At 41.6% G+C, this 17,173-nt stretch overlaps 4 protein-coding genes across 5 annotated transcripts; 3 read left to right on the forward strand and 1 right to left on the reverse strand.

The window, feature by feature from the left end:
• Nucleotides 1–947: 947 nt before the first annotated feature.
• On the forward strand, nucleotides 948–6,539 carry lcmt1 (leucine carboxyl methyltransferase 1). 2 transcript variants are annotated; one of them, XM_014474962.2, is made up of 11 exons: nucleotides 948–1,358; nucleotides 1,974–2,065; nucleotides 2,163–2,284; nucleotides 2,392–2,468; nucleotides 4,016–4,077; nucleotides 4,162–4,264; nucleotides 4,587–4,707; nucleotides 4,989–5,090; nucleotides 5,176–5,267; nucleotides 6,103–6,223; nucleotides 6,342–6,539. In XM_014474962.2, the coding sequence occupies exons 1-11, from the start codon at nucleotides 1,273–1,275 to the stop codon at nucleotides 6,417–6,419; spliced, it is 1,056 nt and encodes a 351-aa protein (XP_014330448.1). In that variant the 5' UTR covers nucleotides 948–1,272; the 3' UTR covers nucleotides 6,420–6,539. The 2 variants fall into 2 exon arrangements, with proteins under 2 accessions (XP_014330448.1, XP_005815185.1); XM_005815128.3 differs by having other exon boundaries at nucleotides 949–1,358; nucleotides 6,103–6,200.
• A 2,226-nt stretch (nucleotides 6,540–8,765) lies between these two features.
• Nucleotides 8,766–11,053, forward strand: aqp8 (aquaporin 8). Its single transcript, XM_005815127.2, has 5 exons — nucleotides 8,766–9,080; nucleotides 9,574–9,700; nucleotides 9,778–9,992; nucleotides 10,662–10,796; nucleotides 10,878–11,053. Exons 1-5 carry the CDS (start codon nucleotides 8,830–8,832, stop codon nucleotides 10,921–10,923), a joined length of 774 nt encoding a protein of 257 aa, XP_005815184.1. The 5' UTR covers nucleotides 8,766–8,829; the 3' UTR covers nucleotides 10,924–11,053.
• Nucleotides 11,054–11,649: 596 nt separating this feature from the next.
• Nucleotides 11,650–13,188, reverse strand: LOC102231383 (hemoglobin subunit alpha-1-like). Its single transcript, XM_023341448.1, has 3 exons — nucleotides 12,707–13,188; nucleotides 11,956–12,163; nucleotides 11,650–11,872 (listed from the first exon to the last, which is right to left on the reverse strand). The coding sequence occupies exons 1-3, from the start codon at nucleotides 12,799–12,801 to the stop codon at nucleotides 11,744–11,746; spliced, it is 432 nt and encodes a 143-aa protein (XP_023197216.1). The 5' UTR covers nucleotides 12,802–13,188; the 3' UTR covers nucleotides 11,650–11,743.
• Nucleotides 13,189–15,598: 2,410 nt separating this feature from the next.
• On the forward strand, nucleotides 15,599–16,439 carry LOC102230337 (hemoglobin subunit beta-1-like). The gene is made up of 3 exons (XM_005815126.2): nucleotides 15,599–15,758; nucleotides 15,830–16,052; nucleotides 16,132–16,439. Exons 1-3 carry the CDS (start codon nucleotides 15,667–15,669, stop codon nucleotides 16,258–16,260), a joined length of 444 nt encoding a protein of 147 aa, XP_005815183.1. The 5' UTR covers nucleotides 15,599–15,666; the 3' UTR covers nucleotides 16,261–16,439.
• The last annotated feature ends 734 nt before the right edge of the window (nucleotides 16,440–17,173 follow it).

The raw sequence follows: 17,173 nt of genomic DNA on the forward strand, positions 1-17,173 counted from the left end.
CTAACTTTATTCACTTGTTCAGGAGATATTTATTAAACAATATACATATCAGGTGAAGTTCTGCTTGAGCCACAAACCAGCAGTTAAATTTTATACCACAGTGTTAACCATAAAGATTATTATAGTTAGCTGCTATCCGTTAGCACCGTCTCCAAATGCTGGTTGCCATGGTGAATTTAGTATTAATCCCAGTGGTTTGTGCAAATAATCATTGTCATTTAGCAAGAAAATATAACTCTGATAAGTAACTTAATAAAATATGCTATTAAATAAAAGCAGTATTTAGAGCACAGCTATGATCAAAACATGAGGAAAAATCAGTTTAACAGAATAAAATGGTTTGGATCAAAACCGCAGATGACGAATTTGGTGACGCCATCTTGAAAGGCATTTTAAACAGTCTAAATTTTAATCAAGTTATCTTGAATTCTTATGCTTAATAGTCAGAATGTAAATGCAGAAATCTTAAATCATCATCAGCTGAGACAAAATGTAGTTGTGTCTAGTCAAAACAAATTTTTAGATATCTGGAATGTTATTACAGATAGTCAGAAGAAACCGATTTTATGGCCTGCTATACAAATGCAGCAATCAGAAACAGAGGAACCAATACATTGGCTGTTGGTGATAGTGTTATTATTCTGATCCGCTCCGTTATTATGTTGTCGGTCAGAAGCCGAAAGGTTGGGAATCTCTGATGTAAGAGGCTGAACATTGAGCTTTGCTGCCCCCTGGTGGCTAGTGGGCAACCATACTGCTCTGCCCTGTGGGTATTTTCAGATTAAAATAACAGAAAATGTATTTGACTAAGAAAGCATCGCTTTCTTAGTCAAATACATCATGATTAATAAATACAACTTTAGATACTTCAGATCTCTCCAGAGATTTTGTCACATAATCAAAACATGTATTAATTTATAAAAACATAAAATCTTATTATGAAAATCACTAACCGGAAGTGTATCATGTTGTGCTTCCGGCTGCAGTTTTCCACACATTTTCTGTTCCCGTGTTTAGTTATTTAGTATTTTTAGCGTTATTTTGTCACTTATGCTGATGTTTATATCCTCCCCAAAGGTTGTTGAAGCTCCAGGAGACTCGGAGCAGCAGGACGGACATTAGGCAGCGGCAAGACGCTGCTAGCGGGAGATCCAGCCGCTGCTAGCGGGAGATCCAGCCCTGATAGCGGGGATCCCGCCGCTGCCCGCACTGCCCCCGGCCTCCTTCCAGGCCGGTCTCATGCTGCACCAATAGCGAGGCTCTGGGTCACCGATGGCCGCCCGGCAACCCTTCGCGGATGCGGACACTGCGGATGAAGCGGTCCGGGCCACCTGCGACGATGCGACCACCTGTAAAAGGTGAGAAGCAGCAAGAAAATCTGGCAACTGGTCGCACTGTAACTCATTCATTCATTCATTCATTCATTCATTCATTCATTCATTCATTCATAGCGTTTCTCTCATTTTACTAATCAGAACCGCAAACTTGAATAGATTTATCGGTATTTACGCGACAGGCCAACTAAACTCAGAGTTCAGTGGAATGAAGTAGAAGGAACAAGATGCATGGGTTTAGGTCTAGACTTTGACTAGGCCATTCTAGCCCCTGAATCTGTTTTTATCTGATTCATCTGTCATCCTGTAACTTTCAGACGTGTCTCTTGTCCAGCCTGAAGCAGATCAATGAATCTCCTCCTCATCAGAACCGGTCCTTCAGGCCTGGTAACCGGACCTTCACCTGATTCAGCCGCTTCAGCAGGAACACATCTAAACATCTAAAAGCTGCAGGATTTTAGTTCTCCAGGATCAGACATGGCAACCTTTGATCTAAACCATCCCATTATATCTCTGCTTGTTCAGGGTTTCTCCTCCCAGTCTCTAACTGGTTTTCCTCCAGGGTTGTCCTGGTTCATCTCCAGCAGCATGGAAACTCTGCTATTCTTATTCTTCCTGATAACTGAATTTATTTATCAGGTTTGCCACCAGTAAAGGCTACTGGAAGGACTCCAGCCTCCAGTACTTTGTGAGGAACGTTGGAGAGAGGAAGGCGCCCGAGATCAACAGAGGTGAGTGATCCAGTCTGGGATCCGGTCTGGGATCAACAGAGTGATCCGGTGTGTGTAAACCTGCCCCGCCGCCGTTCACGCTGCTCTCTGATCTCAGGGTACTATGCCCGGGTTCAGGGGGTCAACCTGCTGCTGGATGCCTTCCTAAAGAAAACCCAAGGTCACTGCCAGGTGATCAACCTGGGCGCCGGCCTGGACACAACCTTCTGGAGGCTGCAGGTGAGGAAGCAGAGAGCGCTTCATCCCAGCATGCTCTCTGTCCTGCTGCAGACCAACTGAAACTCCAGCGTGTGTGTGTGTGTGTGTGTGTGTGTGTGTGTGTTTAGGAGGAAAACCTGTTGCCACGGAAGTTGTTTGAAGTTGACTTTCCGACTGTTGTGGCTCGGAAAATCCACCACATAAAGTGAGTCTGCAGCTGTTCTTTACTCCTGTTAGTTGCTTTAATGATCCGTTACAAGATTATATTATAGTTATTGATTAATCTATTAATTATTCAGATGAATGATCAGATAAAAAACTAGTGTACTCTGCAGTTTCTAAGCCTTTTTTATACAATATTAGAAATGCATAAAAAATGCAAATAAATATTGGATTCTTTTTTAAATAATAAAATCAATATTTTCTTGCCTAAAAGTCAATAACAGCATTGCTTTAGTTAACTCTTCATCATCCTCTTCAAAGGATGTTTGAAGGATAAAAAGATGAACATCGATAGTGAAGCTGATCTGGAGATCCAGTTATTAATATATATTAAATATTAATATATAAACATTAGAGCAGATCAATGCAGAGAAACATCATGTTACTGATAACAACACAGCTTCAACTAGAACTGCTCTGGTTCTCCAGCCAGATCAGATAAAATCACCTTTGACCTCTTCTCCTCCTGGCTGGTCCTGCAATGCGGAGCAACGTCCGCCAGGGGGCGCCACAGTCTGGTTCAAAATCAGCATATAGGAGCTTAAAGGAGCTGAACATGAAGACAGGAGAAATAACTACCATGTTGTGATAAATGTGTGAAAGTCCGGAGTTTTTCCTCCAGGAGAAAGTATTCACAGCCTGTTGGTTCAGGTTACAGATTCAAACTTCACTGTTTGTATTTTGATCGTTTTTGTTGGGGTTTTTTCTCCGAAGAGTTTTTGCGGCGCTAGTGGCTCGTTTTTTTTTTTTCTACACTAGGCAGACAGGAAGGAGGGTGAGGAGAGGGGGGAAGACATGCTGCAAAGGTTGTCGGGACCGACAACCTTTGCAGACCGGGAGTCGAACCCGCGATGTCCGCGTCGAGGACTAAGGCCTCCAAACATGGGGCGTGCTAACCCGCTGTGCCACCACGGCACGCCCCTGTTTTGATCGTATTTGACTGTAAATAATAAAAACCTTGTTATGTGTGTCCTGCCCTGCTGAGGTTGAATCACCTACCTGAAGTTTCTAGCAGCTTTCAACATCCAGATTCAAACAGGTTCAACGTTTCGTTTGTAAAACAGTCCAAATTTGGACAGAAAGATAATCTGAGAAAAGTCAGACAGAACATTTCTTACTCTGACATTAATCTATCTAATAAAACTTCTGCAGCTTTCTCTGGATTCTTTATGTTTAAGATTTTCTCGGGTTTTTTTCAGCAGAGGGAGAATCAGGTAAAGCAGCATTTAAACCAGTGGAGCCCAAAGTGGCCCCTGAGGGCCGGCATCCTGCATGTTTCAGTCTCACCTGGATCCAATGATGATCATTAGAGAAGAACATGGACCTGCTGAAAGGTTGTTACTAAAACCAGGGAGAGAATAAAACATGCAGGATGCCGGCCCTCAGGGGCCACTTTGGGCTCCCCTGATTTAAATAGCTGACATTGTCTCAAAATGACAATATTATCATTTATGGCAATAATTTCTGGGACAATTTATTGTTTAGCTAAATGTTATTGTGACAGATGTTTCTGTTTTGGTCTTTGACTAGGACAAAACCCCCTCTGTCCAAACCCATCATCGATGTTCACTCCACCGACTCCTTACTGCTGGGTAAAAACCATCATCATCATCATCATCATTGTTATTATTATATGTTATTGATAAAATGTTGATGTCGTCTCTGTGCCTCCTCAGAGTCTCATGTTCTGGACTCGGACCGGTTCTGCATCATCGGAGCCGACCTCAGAGACGTTCCCGGCCTGGACGAGAAGCTGAGGCGGTTCCAGCTGGACCCAGAGTACGTTTAGCGACCTGAGATCAGCGTTTCCATGGAAACCATGGTCTCTGTTTTCTCAGCAGGCCTCTGCAGGTCCAGGAACTGCAGCTTATCTGCTGCAGCGCCGCAGCTGCAGAGCAGCTGCCGGTCAGAGGCCATCTGGAGGCTGATTGTAGGCGGCGCCACGCCCGCCGCCGCCGCATCAGAACTAAACCTCCAGTTTGCTGAGTCACGTTTTTAGATGAAATCTGCTGATTCAGGCAGAGCGAAGAGGCTTGTCAGGCTCAGGAGTTGCTGCTGTGTTTGTGTTGCCTTCATATTGCCTGTCCTGGTGTTGCCGCAGGTTGCCCACGCTGCTGCTGTCAGAATGCGTCCTGGTCTACATGACCCCCTCCCAGTCGTCCAGCCTCGTCCACTGGGCCGCTCAGACGTTCCACACCGCCATGTTCATAAACTACGAACAGGTAAAAATCACTGATGCAGCTGTTTGCTACTTGTTGCTATGGAAACCAAACCAAAATCTCTCCACACCATGTGTGGCAAACTAAACCCAGTACCTAACATGGCCGAGGATGACCTTTAACCTTCTCTGCTTTGCTGAGTTGATTAAATTCTGACACTTTGGCCTATTTAAAGTCACACTGCAGCACCATTTGCCTCGTCAGTGTTCATATGCTTTTCTGTACTGCCAAGTTCTCAGGAAGTAGCAGGAAGTGACCTTTGACCTGTCCGTCTGTTCCTGCAGGTGAACATGAGCGACCGCTTTGGTCAGGTGATGATCGAGAACCTGCAGAGGCGGCGCTGCGCGCTGGCCGGAGTGGAGCTGTGCCAGTCCCTGGACTCCCAGGTAAAACCAGTCGGCACAAAACCAGTCAGTAAGAACCAGTCAGTAAGAACCAGCTGTCGAAAGCAGCCTGTCTGTGTGTCTGCAGAAGGAGCGTTTCCTGAGGGCCGGCTGGGATCAGGCCAACGCTCTGGACATGATGGCGGTCTACAGCGTCCTCCCTCAGGACGACGTGGCCAGGTAGGACAGCTGCACTGCCCCCTGCTGGCAGAGATGGTATTAAAGCGGTCCAGTCCGCTTTAACCCGACTCCGGTCTGTTTGTCTATAAAATCCGGTCCGTTGGTGAGGTGTAAACGCTAATCGACCTCTGACCTCTGACCTCTGGTCCTCCAAACCGCAGTCTGGGTTCAGTTTGAATGTGAACACCAAGCGGACCAGAGACCGCTCCGAAAAGTGGACTACAGCGCACGGCATTCTGGGTAAATACAACCAAAGCTAACATGCTAGCCTAGCGCTAGCAGCAGAAATGGCTCCTGGTCTTCAGCCAAAGACTAAAGAGAAATCCTCCAACACTAAAATCCTCCATCTTGTTTCCATCTGGTGAAGAAGGAAGTTGCTCTCAGCGTCTTCAGAGGTTTTTGTGTGGTTTCCTTCAGTGGTTCTTGGTGCAGCGCCCCCACAGGCCAGGAGGGGAACAGGTTGGTTTGGGTCAGAACCACAGCAGCTGGAGGTGGAGCAGATGATGGAGTTCTGGTTCCAGTAGAACCGGGTCGACCGGACTGTGAGGAGGGAAACAGAATAAAACTTTCCTTAAATTTAAAGTCAGAACAGTAATTATGAATTTTAAAGCAGCTGAAACATCAACTCAGGTTGAGCTTCTACCTTACAGAAAATAATGGAAGCTCATTGTTAGAAATGGAGTTTCCATAGCAACCACTGGTTTCTAAGGGAGTCTAATGTTGAGCAACAACCCGGAGGATCTGATGTGAATCAGGTTCATATGTGGACCTGCCTTGCAGCAGGAAGGTTGTGGGTTCGAATCTGAGTCTGACTGGGTGACTTTGTGTCCTGCAGAATCGAGCGTTTGGAGTTCCTGGATGAGAAGGAGCTTCTGCAGCAGCTGTTGCAGCACTACTGCATCTGCTGGGCCACCAAGGACCGGCTCAACCTGGGTGAGACCCGCCACAGGCTGCATGTGAGTGGCGGCGGCGCCGCAGAGCGCCACACGGTGCCGCAGAGCGCCACACGCCGCTGCTGGACTTCCTCCGGCCGTCCACCATCTTTAACCAGCCGGGTTGGTTCTGCTTCCTTAGGTCTGTCGCAGCTGGCCTTCTGAGGGTCAGAGGTCACGGTCGGGTTGCCAGAGGCAGCAGGGGAAGAGGACGCTCTGATCACCTGGGAGCCGTGGGGTCAGAGGTCACACTGGAACCAGATGCTGGAAAAAATTAAACAGGAATATTTAAAAATGTTTGACAGAATCTGCTGGAAATAAAGTTTGACAGACGAGAAGAGATTCATGTTATTATTATTATTATTATTATTATTATTATTATTATTATCATAACAGCAAAACGTTCTTAAACCAGTTATCTTCGATTTTCATGTGAAAATCAACAATGTAGAGGAGAAATAATTTTTAAAAATGAATTATTAGTTTTTTTCAATTTAAAATAAATTGTCAGGTTTTCAGATCCGTCTAATTATTACAGCCAGTTTTTCACTTATAACAGGAAAATATCTTCTTATCAGTGAAATATAATTTATTAACTAAATATTTGTGACATTTATAAATGGTGAACATTATATAACCGTAACATTTTTTACAGTGCATCGTTACAAACGTCTGAGGCTGTTAACCTTTCTGATACTCAGGGGTCAAAGGTCAAGTCCAGTGTTTGTTTCTGTTATCTCCCGTTCATAACAGAGTTTAAATCATTTTCATGGAAACATTTCCTGGTAACTTATCTGCGTCGTAAAGCCTCGGCGTCGCCATGGCGACCTGAAGCTTTGAGCTTCCTGCTTCAAGGATTTTCAGAAAGTTTGATTTTATTGTTGAAAGTCTTTAAACCATTTTTATTATTTGATTCTAAAATGATTCTTTGTGATAGTTTTATGATTTCATTAGAAATAGTTCAACTGTTTTAAAAATACTTTATTAATAATTCTGACCTTGAATGACAATAAATTCATAATTAGGTGAAGAATAAACATCCTGACAGGCTGAGGAACATTTTGCTTTAGTTATTCAAATTATTGTCACCATGTTAATGAGAGAAAATCCACAAAATACTTCAAACTGATAAAAAGTCAATAAATTAAATTGACTGGAAATGAACCAATAAAAATCAGGCGTTGCTTTTAAATGGAGGCTCAAATGAATCCATTTAAAAAACCGACCTGAATGGTTTATGTAGTTTCATATTTTAAGTTACGGCTTCTTAAAGAGACAGAGACCCAATTTCAAAATGTCAAATTTCTTTTAAATAAAGTTTTAAATATGCAGCATTTTTATAACTGGACATGAACTGAGACGTGTGGACGACGTTTTATTAATCATATTTAAAGTCTTTCTACTAATAATCTGGAGGAAGAAATTAAAAATGTATAAATATTCTTAAACAATAAATGTAACAATAATCAATAACCAGTTGATCAATTGTTGGCTGCTTGGTGACCAGAGAACTCGAGTTTTTTTAATTTAAAATGTTTTTCTTCTGAATATCCAGAGGTCAGAAATTGTTGGCTGTTGAAACTTTTATTTTGGAATCTGTTGCAGCTGGAAGCAGAAGAAACATTTCGGATAATAAACGTGACGGACCTGACATCTTTATGATCGCTGCTGTTGAAAATCTTCAATGAAAAATTGATTCTGATTGTTTTATTGGTAACATAAGGTCACAGAAAGGTCGTAAAGCGGCAACTTTGATGGCAACCGCAACAAATTCTCTGATTAACGTCAAAGTTCAAACGAAAGATCTTGTGAAAAAGTTTTCACAGAAATCTCCATTTTTGTTTTTGATGTTGGATTTTTTCTTTAAATACGAAAGAAAATAGAATAAAATCAAAAATCTGTTTCAGACGATTTTATTCACTGAAGAAAATAAAAACAGCCTGGAAAGTTTTCACACCCCTCCAGTGTTTCAGTTCTGTCTCAAGTTCATGTTCCTTTGACTAGGCCAGTCAGACGATGACCTGCTGGCGACCTTTGGGTCGTCGTCGTTCTGCTGCTAGAGAGCAGAGCCCACAGCGTCATACTGCCTCCGCCATGCCTGGCTGTAGATCTGATCTTCTGGTTCTTAAATGCTGAAAAACATTTTTTGAGTTTGAAAAGTCAACATTTTTGAGAAAATGTCAGTTTTTTAGTGTAAATTTCCTCCTGATTATTTTTCTTTCTTTGTTGATAAAATGTCTGACCTGGAAACAGCACAGACTTAGAGTCCAGGCTGAATTCATTCATTCATTCATTCATTCATTCATTCATCTAAATGTTATGAGAGAAATCCTGACGCCTCCAGTGAAGACAGAAACCAGACGGTCAGAAGGCTGAAAAACGTCGTGTGATTAAATAATGTGAGTCTGATTCCTGCAGACTTTGACTTTTCTAATCTTTTCTGCAAACAGAAACTTTGAGGCTTCGCTTTGGGCCGGAGCCAGAACCTGCAGAACCTTTAATACTCTATGACCTCAGATAGTCGCTTATCCTTCACCTTTGGATTTTATGAGCAGTCGGTTGAACTGACAGGTGGAAACAAACAGAAGTTCGCCTCAGTCAGCAGACTGCATCAGGAGTGAAGGGACACCATGGAGAAACTGGAGATGGAGGCTCCAGACTCTTCCCTCATGGATAAACCCAAGAAGCCGATCTCCAGGACGCTCAACAAGTACGAGCGGATTTTCCAGCCCTGCCTGGCGGAGGTCCTGGGCACCATGTTCTTTGTCTTCGTTGGCTGCGTGTCCGTCATCGAGAACTTGCCCGCAGCGGGGCGGCTGCAGCCGGCTCTGGTGCACGGCCTGGCGTTGGTGGTTCTGGTGGCCGTCATGGACAAAATCAGGTGACTTTCCTCAGGATTAGAACCAACACATTCTCCTCCGATCATGGATTAGATGGTTCCTTTATTTAAGAATCATTTTTTAAAATTCAGAATCGTTCTGCAGTGTTTCAGTCGGTCATCCTGCGGCCCGCCGGGTTTTGTCTCAAAAATGTTTAAAGTTGACAAGAAATGTGAAAATATGAGCAGATAATTATTTGCTATTGGAAGACATTAATAACGATACTAAAGAGTCTTAAAAAGGTCAAACATTAAAGAAATGAATGAATTAAACTAAAACAGTTTTTGACTTTGCTGCAGTAGTTAGCATGCTGACATGCTGAGTTTCTCACTAAAGAGACTCTTTAACCATCTTCACTGCTACAGGTGTTAAAAACACCTTTAATACAAAAACAAGCAACACTCAGCCTGGCGGGGGTCACTAGTGAAGCCTGGTGACCCGCCAGGCTGATGAGGAAACTCTGGTTTAGTAACGTTTTTCCTTCTCTGGTTGAAGCGGCTCCCATTTCAACCCTTCCTTCACTGTGGCCGTCTGCCTGTGTGGCGGCATGGAGCTGGCGATGGTGGCGCCGTACCTGGTCAGCCAGCTGGTCGGAGGAGTCCTGGGGGCGGGCATGGCTAAGGTTGGTGCTATCAACATCAAAATGTCCTGATGCTGTTTGGTCGGCAGCAGCATGTAAAGCAGTTCTTTCGTCGCCAGCTGATGACCAGCCCAGAGCGCTTCAGCAACGCCAGCGGGGCGGCCTTTGACCTCCTGAGGTCAGAGAGCCAGCTGTACCGGGCGCTCTTCGGAGAGGTGGCCATGACCTGCCTGGTGACCCTGGTGGTGCTGATGGTGGCGGTCAACAGCCGGACCAAAACGCCCTTCGGCCCGTTTCTGGTGGGAAGCACCATCATGTTCAACATCCTGGCAGGGTGAGTTAGCAGCATGACCACAGAACCTAATGGGACACTAAGGTCATTAAGGTCATTAACAGGGTGATTAAGGTCCATCATGACTCATTAGTGACCTTTATGGCCCCATTAGTGACCTTTATGGCCCTGTCAGTCATGAGCTTGTTCCTTCCATGTTGATAAATCCATCATTTTGGTGAATAATGAAACAGAATCAATATAAAACTGTTTTATCTTTTCTAACCATAACACCATAAATGTTTTTGCTGATATCATAATTTCTCTTAGAAACAAACAAACCTTGAATTTTCTGACCAACCTGGTTCATTAAGATGGCGCCAGCAGGGGGCGCTGAGTTCTGGGGAGTTTTAAAGAGACAGAGCTAAATTAGCAGTGAAGAAGCGCTAACCCTTTAAATCTTCAGCGTTATTTAGAATATGACTGTCATTTGCAACATATAATAGAGAAACTGACATTAAGTTTATGCAGCGTTTCTTTTTCTTCTGCTTGTTCGACTCAAAGATCACATTTCAAAAAACATTTATGATCGACGTTTTGCTCAATAGTACCAAAATATGTATAAAATTAACTTTTTCTCCTGAATATGGAGATCTACTGTTATCTCTCATCATTCACAATTATTTGTAGGTATTTTAATGAATAACTAAATTCTGTTTTATGGAAACACAGAGCTGATATTTCAGGAGCTTGTATGAATCCGGCCCGAGCGTTCGGTCCGGCCCTGGTCACCAACCACTGGACCTACCACTGGGTTTACTGGGTGGGGCCCATTACAGGCGGGGCGGTGGCCGCTGCTCTGGTCAGGTAACGCTTTGCACCGAAACTGTCTGATAAACCAAACCTTTAGGAAAAGCTGTGACCAGATGGTCCTTGGCTCTGTTTCAGGCTCGTCCTGGGAGATCAGAAGTTACGAATCTTCTTGAAGTCATAATTCGGCTCTTTATTGTGGTGGAGGTATAAACTTTATCTCTGCATACTTTTGACTCATATAATATTTCATGGATGTTTTTGACATTGGCAACTGTTGATTTATGAGTAATAAAAACAGAAGTTAATGTTTATGGGGAACAGTTTCTAAAGTTACAGTGAAAAATTAAAACAATAATTCTGTTTATTTAGGTGTTCATCCGTCAACGTCATATTTTCACCGTATTATTCCCAGATTTATGAATGTCTGAGTCACAAACTAAATATTTAATTCAGAAATTAAATATTTAGTGAAGATACTAAATATTTAGTTTCCAACTAAATGCTTATCTGAGCTAAACATTTGGTTTTCAAACTAAATGTTTAGCTCTGATTAAATATTCATTCTCTTAATTTAATATTTATCTCCAAATTATTTATTTTCTAAGCAAACAATTTAGCTCAGACCTAAATATTTATATCCAAGCTAAATGTTTAACTAATATGCAAATTAGCCTGTTGATAAGTGGAAGTGGAATATCAAAATAATATTAATATGTTAATATATATATAAATTATACATAACTGTATATAAATCTGTAATTAAATTATAAATAAATGATATATAAAAATGACTTTATTACATAAACACATTTTTACTCCTTGAAGGTAAATAAATGATGTTTAACAGCAACATGTTTGTCGTTTGTTGGTTATGAGAGGAAAAGTGTAAATAAAAGAAGCAGACATGTTGGGTGGCAAGCAGTTTATTGCTCTGTGGGGTTGTTCATCGTGCTGCATGATGCTGCGTCGTGCTGCGTCATGCTGCGTCATGCTGCAGCGGCTCAGCGGTATTTCTCGGACAGGGCCAGGGCCACGTTGGACAGGAACTTGTCCAGGGCGACGTGAGCCTCCGGGGTGAAGTCGTTGGGGAACATGGTGGCGATCACCACCTGCAGGCACTGCGCCAGGATCTGCGGACAAACACACGTCACATCACACCCCAAACACCGGGAAGCAGCGGGCCGAGTCGGGTTGGGCCAGAACGGGTCAGAACCTTGAAGTTGGCCGGGTCCACCCTGAGCTGGAAGGCGTGCAGCTCGCTGAGCTCCAGCAGGCCGCCGGACAGGTCGTCCATCTTGGCCACCGCCAGCCCGACTCCAGCCATGATCTTCTTCCCGTGCTTCGTGACGGGACCGGAACCGGCGCTCAGGTCCGGCCAGTGGGAGAAGTAGGTCTTGGTTTGGGGGTACACAGCCAGCATCCTGCCAGGAGAACAGGGGTCAAAGGTCACAAACACAAAGTCTGAATTATGAGAAATTTGAAGACAGAAAAAATGAAAATGTTTGATTAACAAATAAAATTCAGAAATACTTTATTGATCCAAAAAGAAAATGAAATGTTATAGTAATTCATAATACATTTAATTTTCAGAGAGTTTTTGTAGACACTGATGGCTGCAGGCAGGAAAGATCTCCTGTAGCAGTCTGTATTACAGTGGCTCTGGAGGAGCCTCTGACTGAAGAAGTCAAATCAATCTTTAAGAATTATTAAATGTTACATTTCCTGACTCTGTGCTGCATTTTATTTCAACCTGCTGCTGAGCTGAACGTCTTCAACTCTGAAATCAAATCTTTGCTGTGGTTGTCATGGAAACACCGTCAGAGTGAAAATTAATATTTCAGCTTTAATCTGCGATCTGAACTGAAACAGAGGAACAAAATGACTTTCTTTTCTAGTTCAGTGGATCTACGTTTGCTTTACTTGGTTCTGGTTCTCCGGGTGCGGCCGGATGTCGGGTCACCTACCTGGCCAGAGCTTCCGCCCCGATGGCGTCCGCCCCCTTGGCGATTTTGGCCCACAGCGCCTTCACCGCAGCCTTGTCCTTCTCCGTCAGACTCATCTCTGCTCGTCTCGGTCTCTGCCTGAATCCGACGTTTGTTCCCGGTTCCGTTTAAATCCCCTCGGCCCGGACGTCCCTCCCACCGCGCCGGTGCCGAGCCGCCGCTGACGCAGATGGCCCGGTCCGGCCCGCCTGATAGGAGGCCGGGTGGCGGGGCGCCAGCAGCGGGGCCCCTATCAGCGGCCAGCATCACGGGCGGAGGCGCAGAAACACCATCAGGAACAAACGGCTTCCTGGAAGCAAAGATAGAAAAACTGTTAGAGAACGGCAGAGGTCAAAGGTCACAGCCAATCAGAGAACAGCTGAGAGACGGTAAACACAAGGCCACAGAAATTATACACGTAAAACTCATGAACCATCAAGTATTCAAAGTCTTTCTGGAGTCAAATCCGTTTTGTGACGTAATAAAATCATAATTCAAATAAGAAAATAAATAATAAAAAATAAAATCCTGATCAGTTTTAACATTTATTCACTTTCAGTTTTTCTGAGCTCAAACGTCTCGTCTCACAGTGAGGCACGGTGGAGGCAGCGTCATGCTGCGGGGAGGCGCATGAAATCATAATAATAATCAGCTTTCTGGTTCATATTCTCCAGTTTGATCCTGTTTTCTGGAGAATTTTAATAAACTGGAAACGTTTTTATTTCCTGATTTTGATCTCAACATTTTATTCTGTTTCAAATGTTTTAATGTTCAACATTTTTTCATTTTATGTCTGAAAAACTACAAACAAACTTTACTTATTTTCATGAAACCAGAGACGAGAAAAATGATCCTGAAAATGAAACGGATCAAAATATGTAAAGTTTTTAAAACTTATTTTAATATTTCTTTGTTTTTTCTCCTCAAATAAACTGAAAAAGTGGAAAAATGATGAACAAACTAAATGAATTAACAGAATAAATAAAGTGTTCAAAATCACTGAGGATTTCCTTTTAGAAATAATAACATATTTTTATTTTATTAAAGTCCCAGTGAACCATAAACATATTAGTTTATTTTCTCTAACATTTAATCATATTAATATTTTATGATGTTAATAAAAGTTTTCCTTCCAGTTAAAAATCCTCTGAGATTTCTTCTCAGATTTTCTCTGATTGTATTTTTTTTATTGCTCATTTTTGGCTCGACTTATAAATTTATTTGCTATCTTTGCTCCAAACTTGGCCTGCAGCTTTTATCAGGGAGTTCAGGTTCTGGTTCTGGTTCAGAACCAGACCCGCCTGCGGAGGGGAGGCGGTGCAGATAAGAGGCGGCTGGGCGGGTAGATAACAGCTGCAGCAACAAAATGCTGCAGCAACAAAACCTTCGACAACCAGGAGGAAATGAAATGAATCGTTTTTAAGAAACTAAAAACAAAAACTCCTTGAAATATTAAATAAAAACCAGATGATGATGATTATAATATCACTCTAATGTTTTGTTTTGATCAATCAATCAATCAATCAATCAATCAATCAATCAGCTTTATTGTCAATTCCTCTTACATGTCCAGACATACAAGGGAATCGAAATGACGTTTCTCACGGTGATACAAGACAGAGTGTCACTAACACTGAGTAACAATAAGACACAGTCTAACTAAAATGATCCTAAACAATTAATAAATAGATGTACAATAACTAGACATATAGCGTAAAACGTTTTACAACTGAGAATGTATATGTTTATATATAAGTATATGGAGATATACAGATAAAAAAGTGCAGAGTTTAAATGCTGAATTTGCCCTCTGTGTTAGGAGGAAGGGCAGTTGTGCAAAGTTCTGGGTTTCTTCATCTTCATCTTCTTAGCCGCTTTGATGCTTTGATGTCTGTTTTATTAGTTTTAATGTTTTAAAATACTTTAGAAATAAAATGGAATTTTAAAAAATAGCAGCAGCTTAATAATTATTTACTATTTTATTTTTCTTATATGACATAAGTGACCAAATGAACTTGATGTCCATTATTATTATTATTATTATTATTATTATTATTGTTATTGTTATTATTATTATTATTATTATTATTATTATTATTATTATTATTATTATTATTATTATTATTATTATTGTTATTGTTATTATTATTATTATTATTGTTATTGTTATTATTATTATTATTATTATTATTATTATTACTATTATTATTATTATTATTATTATTATTATTATTGTTATTGTTATTATTATTATTATTATTATTATTATTATTATCATCATTATTATATTTTGTGACCATGTTTTTAAACAATGTGCTCCATTAATCTGCAGCTGCTGGTTTTTCTCCAGAAGGAGTAAAATTATATGAATTCATATGAATTCATATGAATTCATATTTCTGCTTTTTGTCTTCAGGCATAAAAAATGTTCAGATCACTTCATTAAAATCAAATAAATAAAATTATCATCATGTTTTTATGAATTGATTATTTTAACGATGGAATTTGACAAAATGTCATTTTCTGATTCTGGTTTTTATATTTTAATATTTTAATATTTTGATGTTTTGATATTTTTTTTTATTTGTTTTTATATTTTTATGAAGTAAAACTTTGTTTCTCGTGTCTGAAATGTTTCATAATAAACTTGATTGAAAACGGATTGAAAGAAATAAAAGTCATTAAAATATTTGGGTCAGCTTTATTTTCTGAAGTCACGTTACATTAGAAGATATCAGCAGTAAATGTGACTCGGTTCGGATCTCAGTCCAGGTTTTTCTGGTAAGTTCTGGAGCGATGTCCGGTTTATCTCCAGCCAATCAGCGGCCTCCTCCTCAGGGCGTGGGGAACCGCGGGGCCGTTAAATGGACCCGGTTCGGCCTGCGGTCCATTCAGCGTTTCTCTTTCAAGCCTGAAGCAGAAGAAAGCCGACAGCAGCCGCCATGGTAGCCTGGTCCGATCAGGAGCGCAGCATCATCACCTCCATCTTCTCCAACCTGGACTATAACGATGTGGGCCCCAAGGCTCTCATCAGGTACCGGTCCGGTCCGGTCCGGTTCGGTTCTCCCAGCCTTCCGCACCCTCTCACCGCCTCTCTGTCCCCAGGTGTCTGATCGTCTACCCCTGGACTCAGAGGTACTTCGCCAGCTTCGGTAACCTCTACAATGCTGACGCCATCAAGACCAACCCGAACATCCAGGCCCACGGAACCAAGGTTCTGCACGGCCTGGACCGCGCCGTCAAGAACATGGATGACATCAAGACCACCTACGCCGAGCTGAGCGTGCTGCACTCCGAGAAGCTGCACGTCGACCCGGACAACTTCAAGGTAGGACCCGGCGCTCCAGCGGCTCCCTGCACACCCAGCGTGCGGGGAGCCGCTGATCTGTTGCGTGTTCCTCCCGCAGCTGCTGGCTGACTGCCTGACCATCGTCATCGCCGCCAAGATGGGCTCCGGCTTCACCCCGGAGATCCAGGCGACCTTCCAGAAGTTCCTGGCCGTGGTGGTGTCCGCCCTGGGGAAGCAGTACCACTGAACCCGGCGGCGGCGGCCCAAACCCGGGAGCAGAGCTCCGCGCCCGGCCGGGAAGCGACTCTCCTCTGGGAAGAAATAAAAGCTGAGAAAAAGCAGAACGTTCTCCTGACTCCTGTTTAAACACCAGAACCAAATGTGACATATTCATGTTGCAACAAATAAAATGAGTCAATGAATCAAGTTTTAATGAATTTCACTTTTGGATTATTATTATTATTATTATTATTATTATGATTCATTTTTCGATTCAATCACTTTTGTGGCGCTTAAAAATCTAACAGAAAAAAAACAATTTTTTTTATTATAAATCTTTATTTTCCAACATGAATTAGTTGAGAGCAAATTCTCATTTTGAACAGCGACCTGCTTAATAATAATAATAATAATAATAATAATAATAATAATAATAATAATAATAAGCTTCGGTTCTAAGACTCTGAGCTGTTTTCCGTTTGGGGTCAAAATATGAAATATCAAATAATTCAAAATATAAACAAAATAATATATTAAATTATTAAATTATTCAAATGATATTTTTATATCATTTGAATTCAGTATAATAAATCCAAACATAACTGATGTTTTTCGGGACTGTTTGATTTATCTGTAGTGCAAAAGTAACAATAATAATTTTAAATAAAAACATCCATCAGTCAACAATCTCATTAGCAGCTTGATATTTGTTGTAAGTAGGAAAACTAAAATGAATTTCATAAACATATTTTGTCCCACCTGTTTCTCACCTGAACGTTGCAGTTCAGGTTGGATCCAGCAGGAGGCGCTATTTGGATGAAACGATCAGTTGATCAGCAGAGCTTTGTTTATAAAATCCAAATAAGTTTTTAAAAATTCATTCATCAGGAAATCAAATCAAATCAGAAAAAACAAGTTTAATAGATCTGGAAAAAAAACAA

This window comes from Xiphophorus maculatus, chromosome 10 (genome assembly GCF_002775205.1).
Source record: "Xiphophorus maculatus strain JP 163 A chromosome 10, X_maculatus-5.0-male, whole genome shotgun sequence".
Lineage (NCBI taxonomy): Eukaryota > Metazoa > Chordata > Actinopteri > Cyprinodontiformes > Poeciliidae > Xiphophorus > Xiphophorus maculatus.

Excerpts from the sequence above, each read along its gene's own strand:
- lcmt1 (XM_014474962.2), top strand. The coding sequence starts at position 1,273 with ATGGCCGCCCGGCAACCCTTCGCGGATGCGGACACTGCGGATGAAGCG. Across the intron at positions 2,285-2,391 it reads CAACCTTCTGGAGGCTGCAG|GAGGAAAACCTGTTGCCACG; the intron begins GTGAGGAAGCAG and ends GTGTGTGTTTAG. Across the intron at positions 4,708-4,988 it reads TGTTCATAAACTACGAACAG|GTGAACATGAGCGACCGCTT; the intron begins GTAAAAATCACT and ends CTGTTCCTGCAG.
- aqp8 (XM_005815127.2), top strand. The coding sequence starts at position 8,830 with ATGGAGAAACTGGAGATGGAGGCTCCAGACTCTTCCCTCATGGATAAA. Across the intron at positions 9,081-9,573 it reads GCCGTCATGGACAAAATCAG|CGGCTCCCATTTCAACCCTT; the intron begins GTGACTTTCCTC and ends CTCTGGTTGAAG. Across the intron at positions 9,993-10,661 it reads ATGTTCAACATCCTGGCAGG|AGCTGATATTTCAGGAGCTT; the intron begins GTGAGTTAGCAG and ends ATGGAAACACAG.
- LOC102231383 (XM_023341448.1), bottom strand. The coding sequence starts at position 12,801 with ATGAGTCTGACGGAGAAGGACAAGGCTGCGGTGAAGGCGCTGTGGGCC. Across the intron at positions 12,164-12,706 it reads GGGGCGGAAGCTCTGGCCAG|GATGCTGGCTGTGTACCCCC; the intron begins GTAGGTGACCCG and ends TTCTCCTGGCAG. Across the intron at positions 11,873-11,955 it reads TGGACCCGGCCAACTTCAAG|ATCCTGGCGCAGTGCCTGCA; the intron begins GTTCTGACCCGT and ends GTTTGTCCGCAG.
- LOC102230337 (XM_005815126.2), top strand. The coding sequence starts at position 15,667 with ATGGTAGCCTGGTCCGATCAGGAGCGCAGCATCATCACCTCCATCTTC. Across the intron at positions 15,759-15,829 it reads GGCCCCAAGGCTCTCATCAG|GTGTCTGATCGTCTACCCCT; the intron begins GTACCGGTCCGG and ends CTCTGTCCCCAG. Across the intron at positions 16,053-16,131 it reads TCGACCCGGACAACTTCAAG|CTGCTGGCTGACTGCCTGAC; the intron begins GTAGGACCCGGC and ends TTCCTCCCGCAG.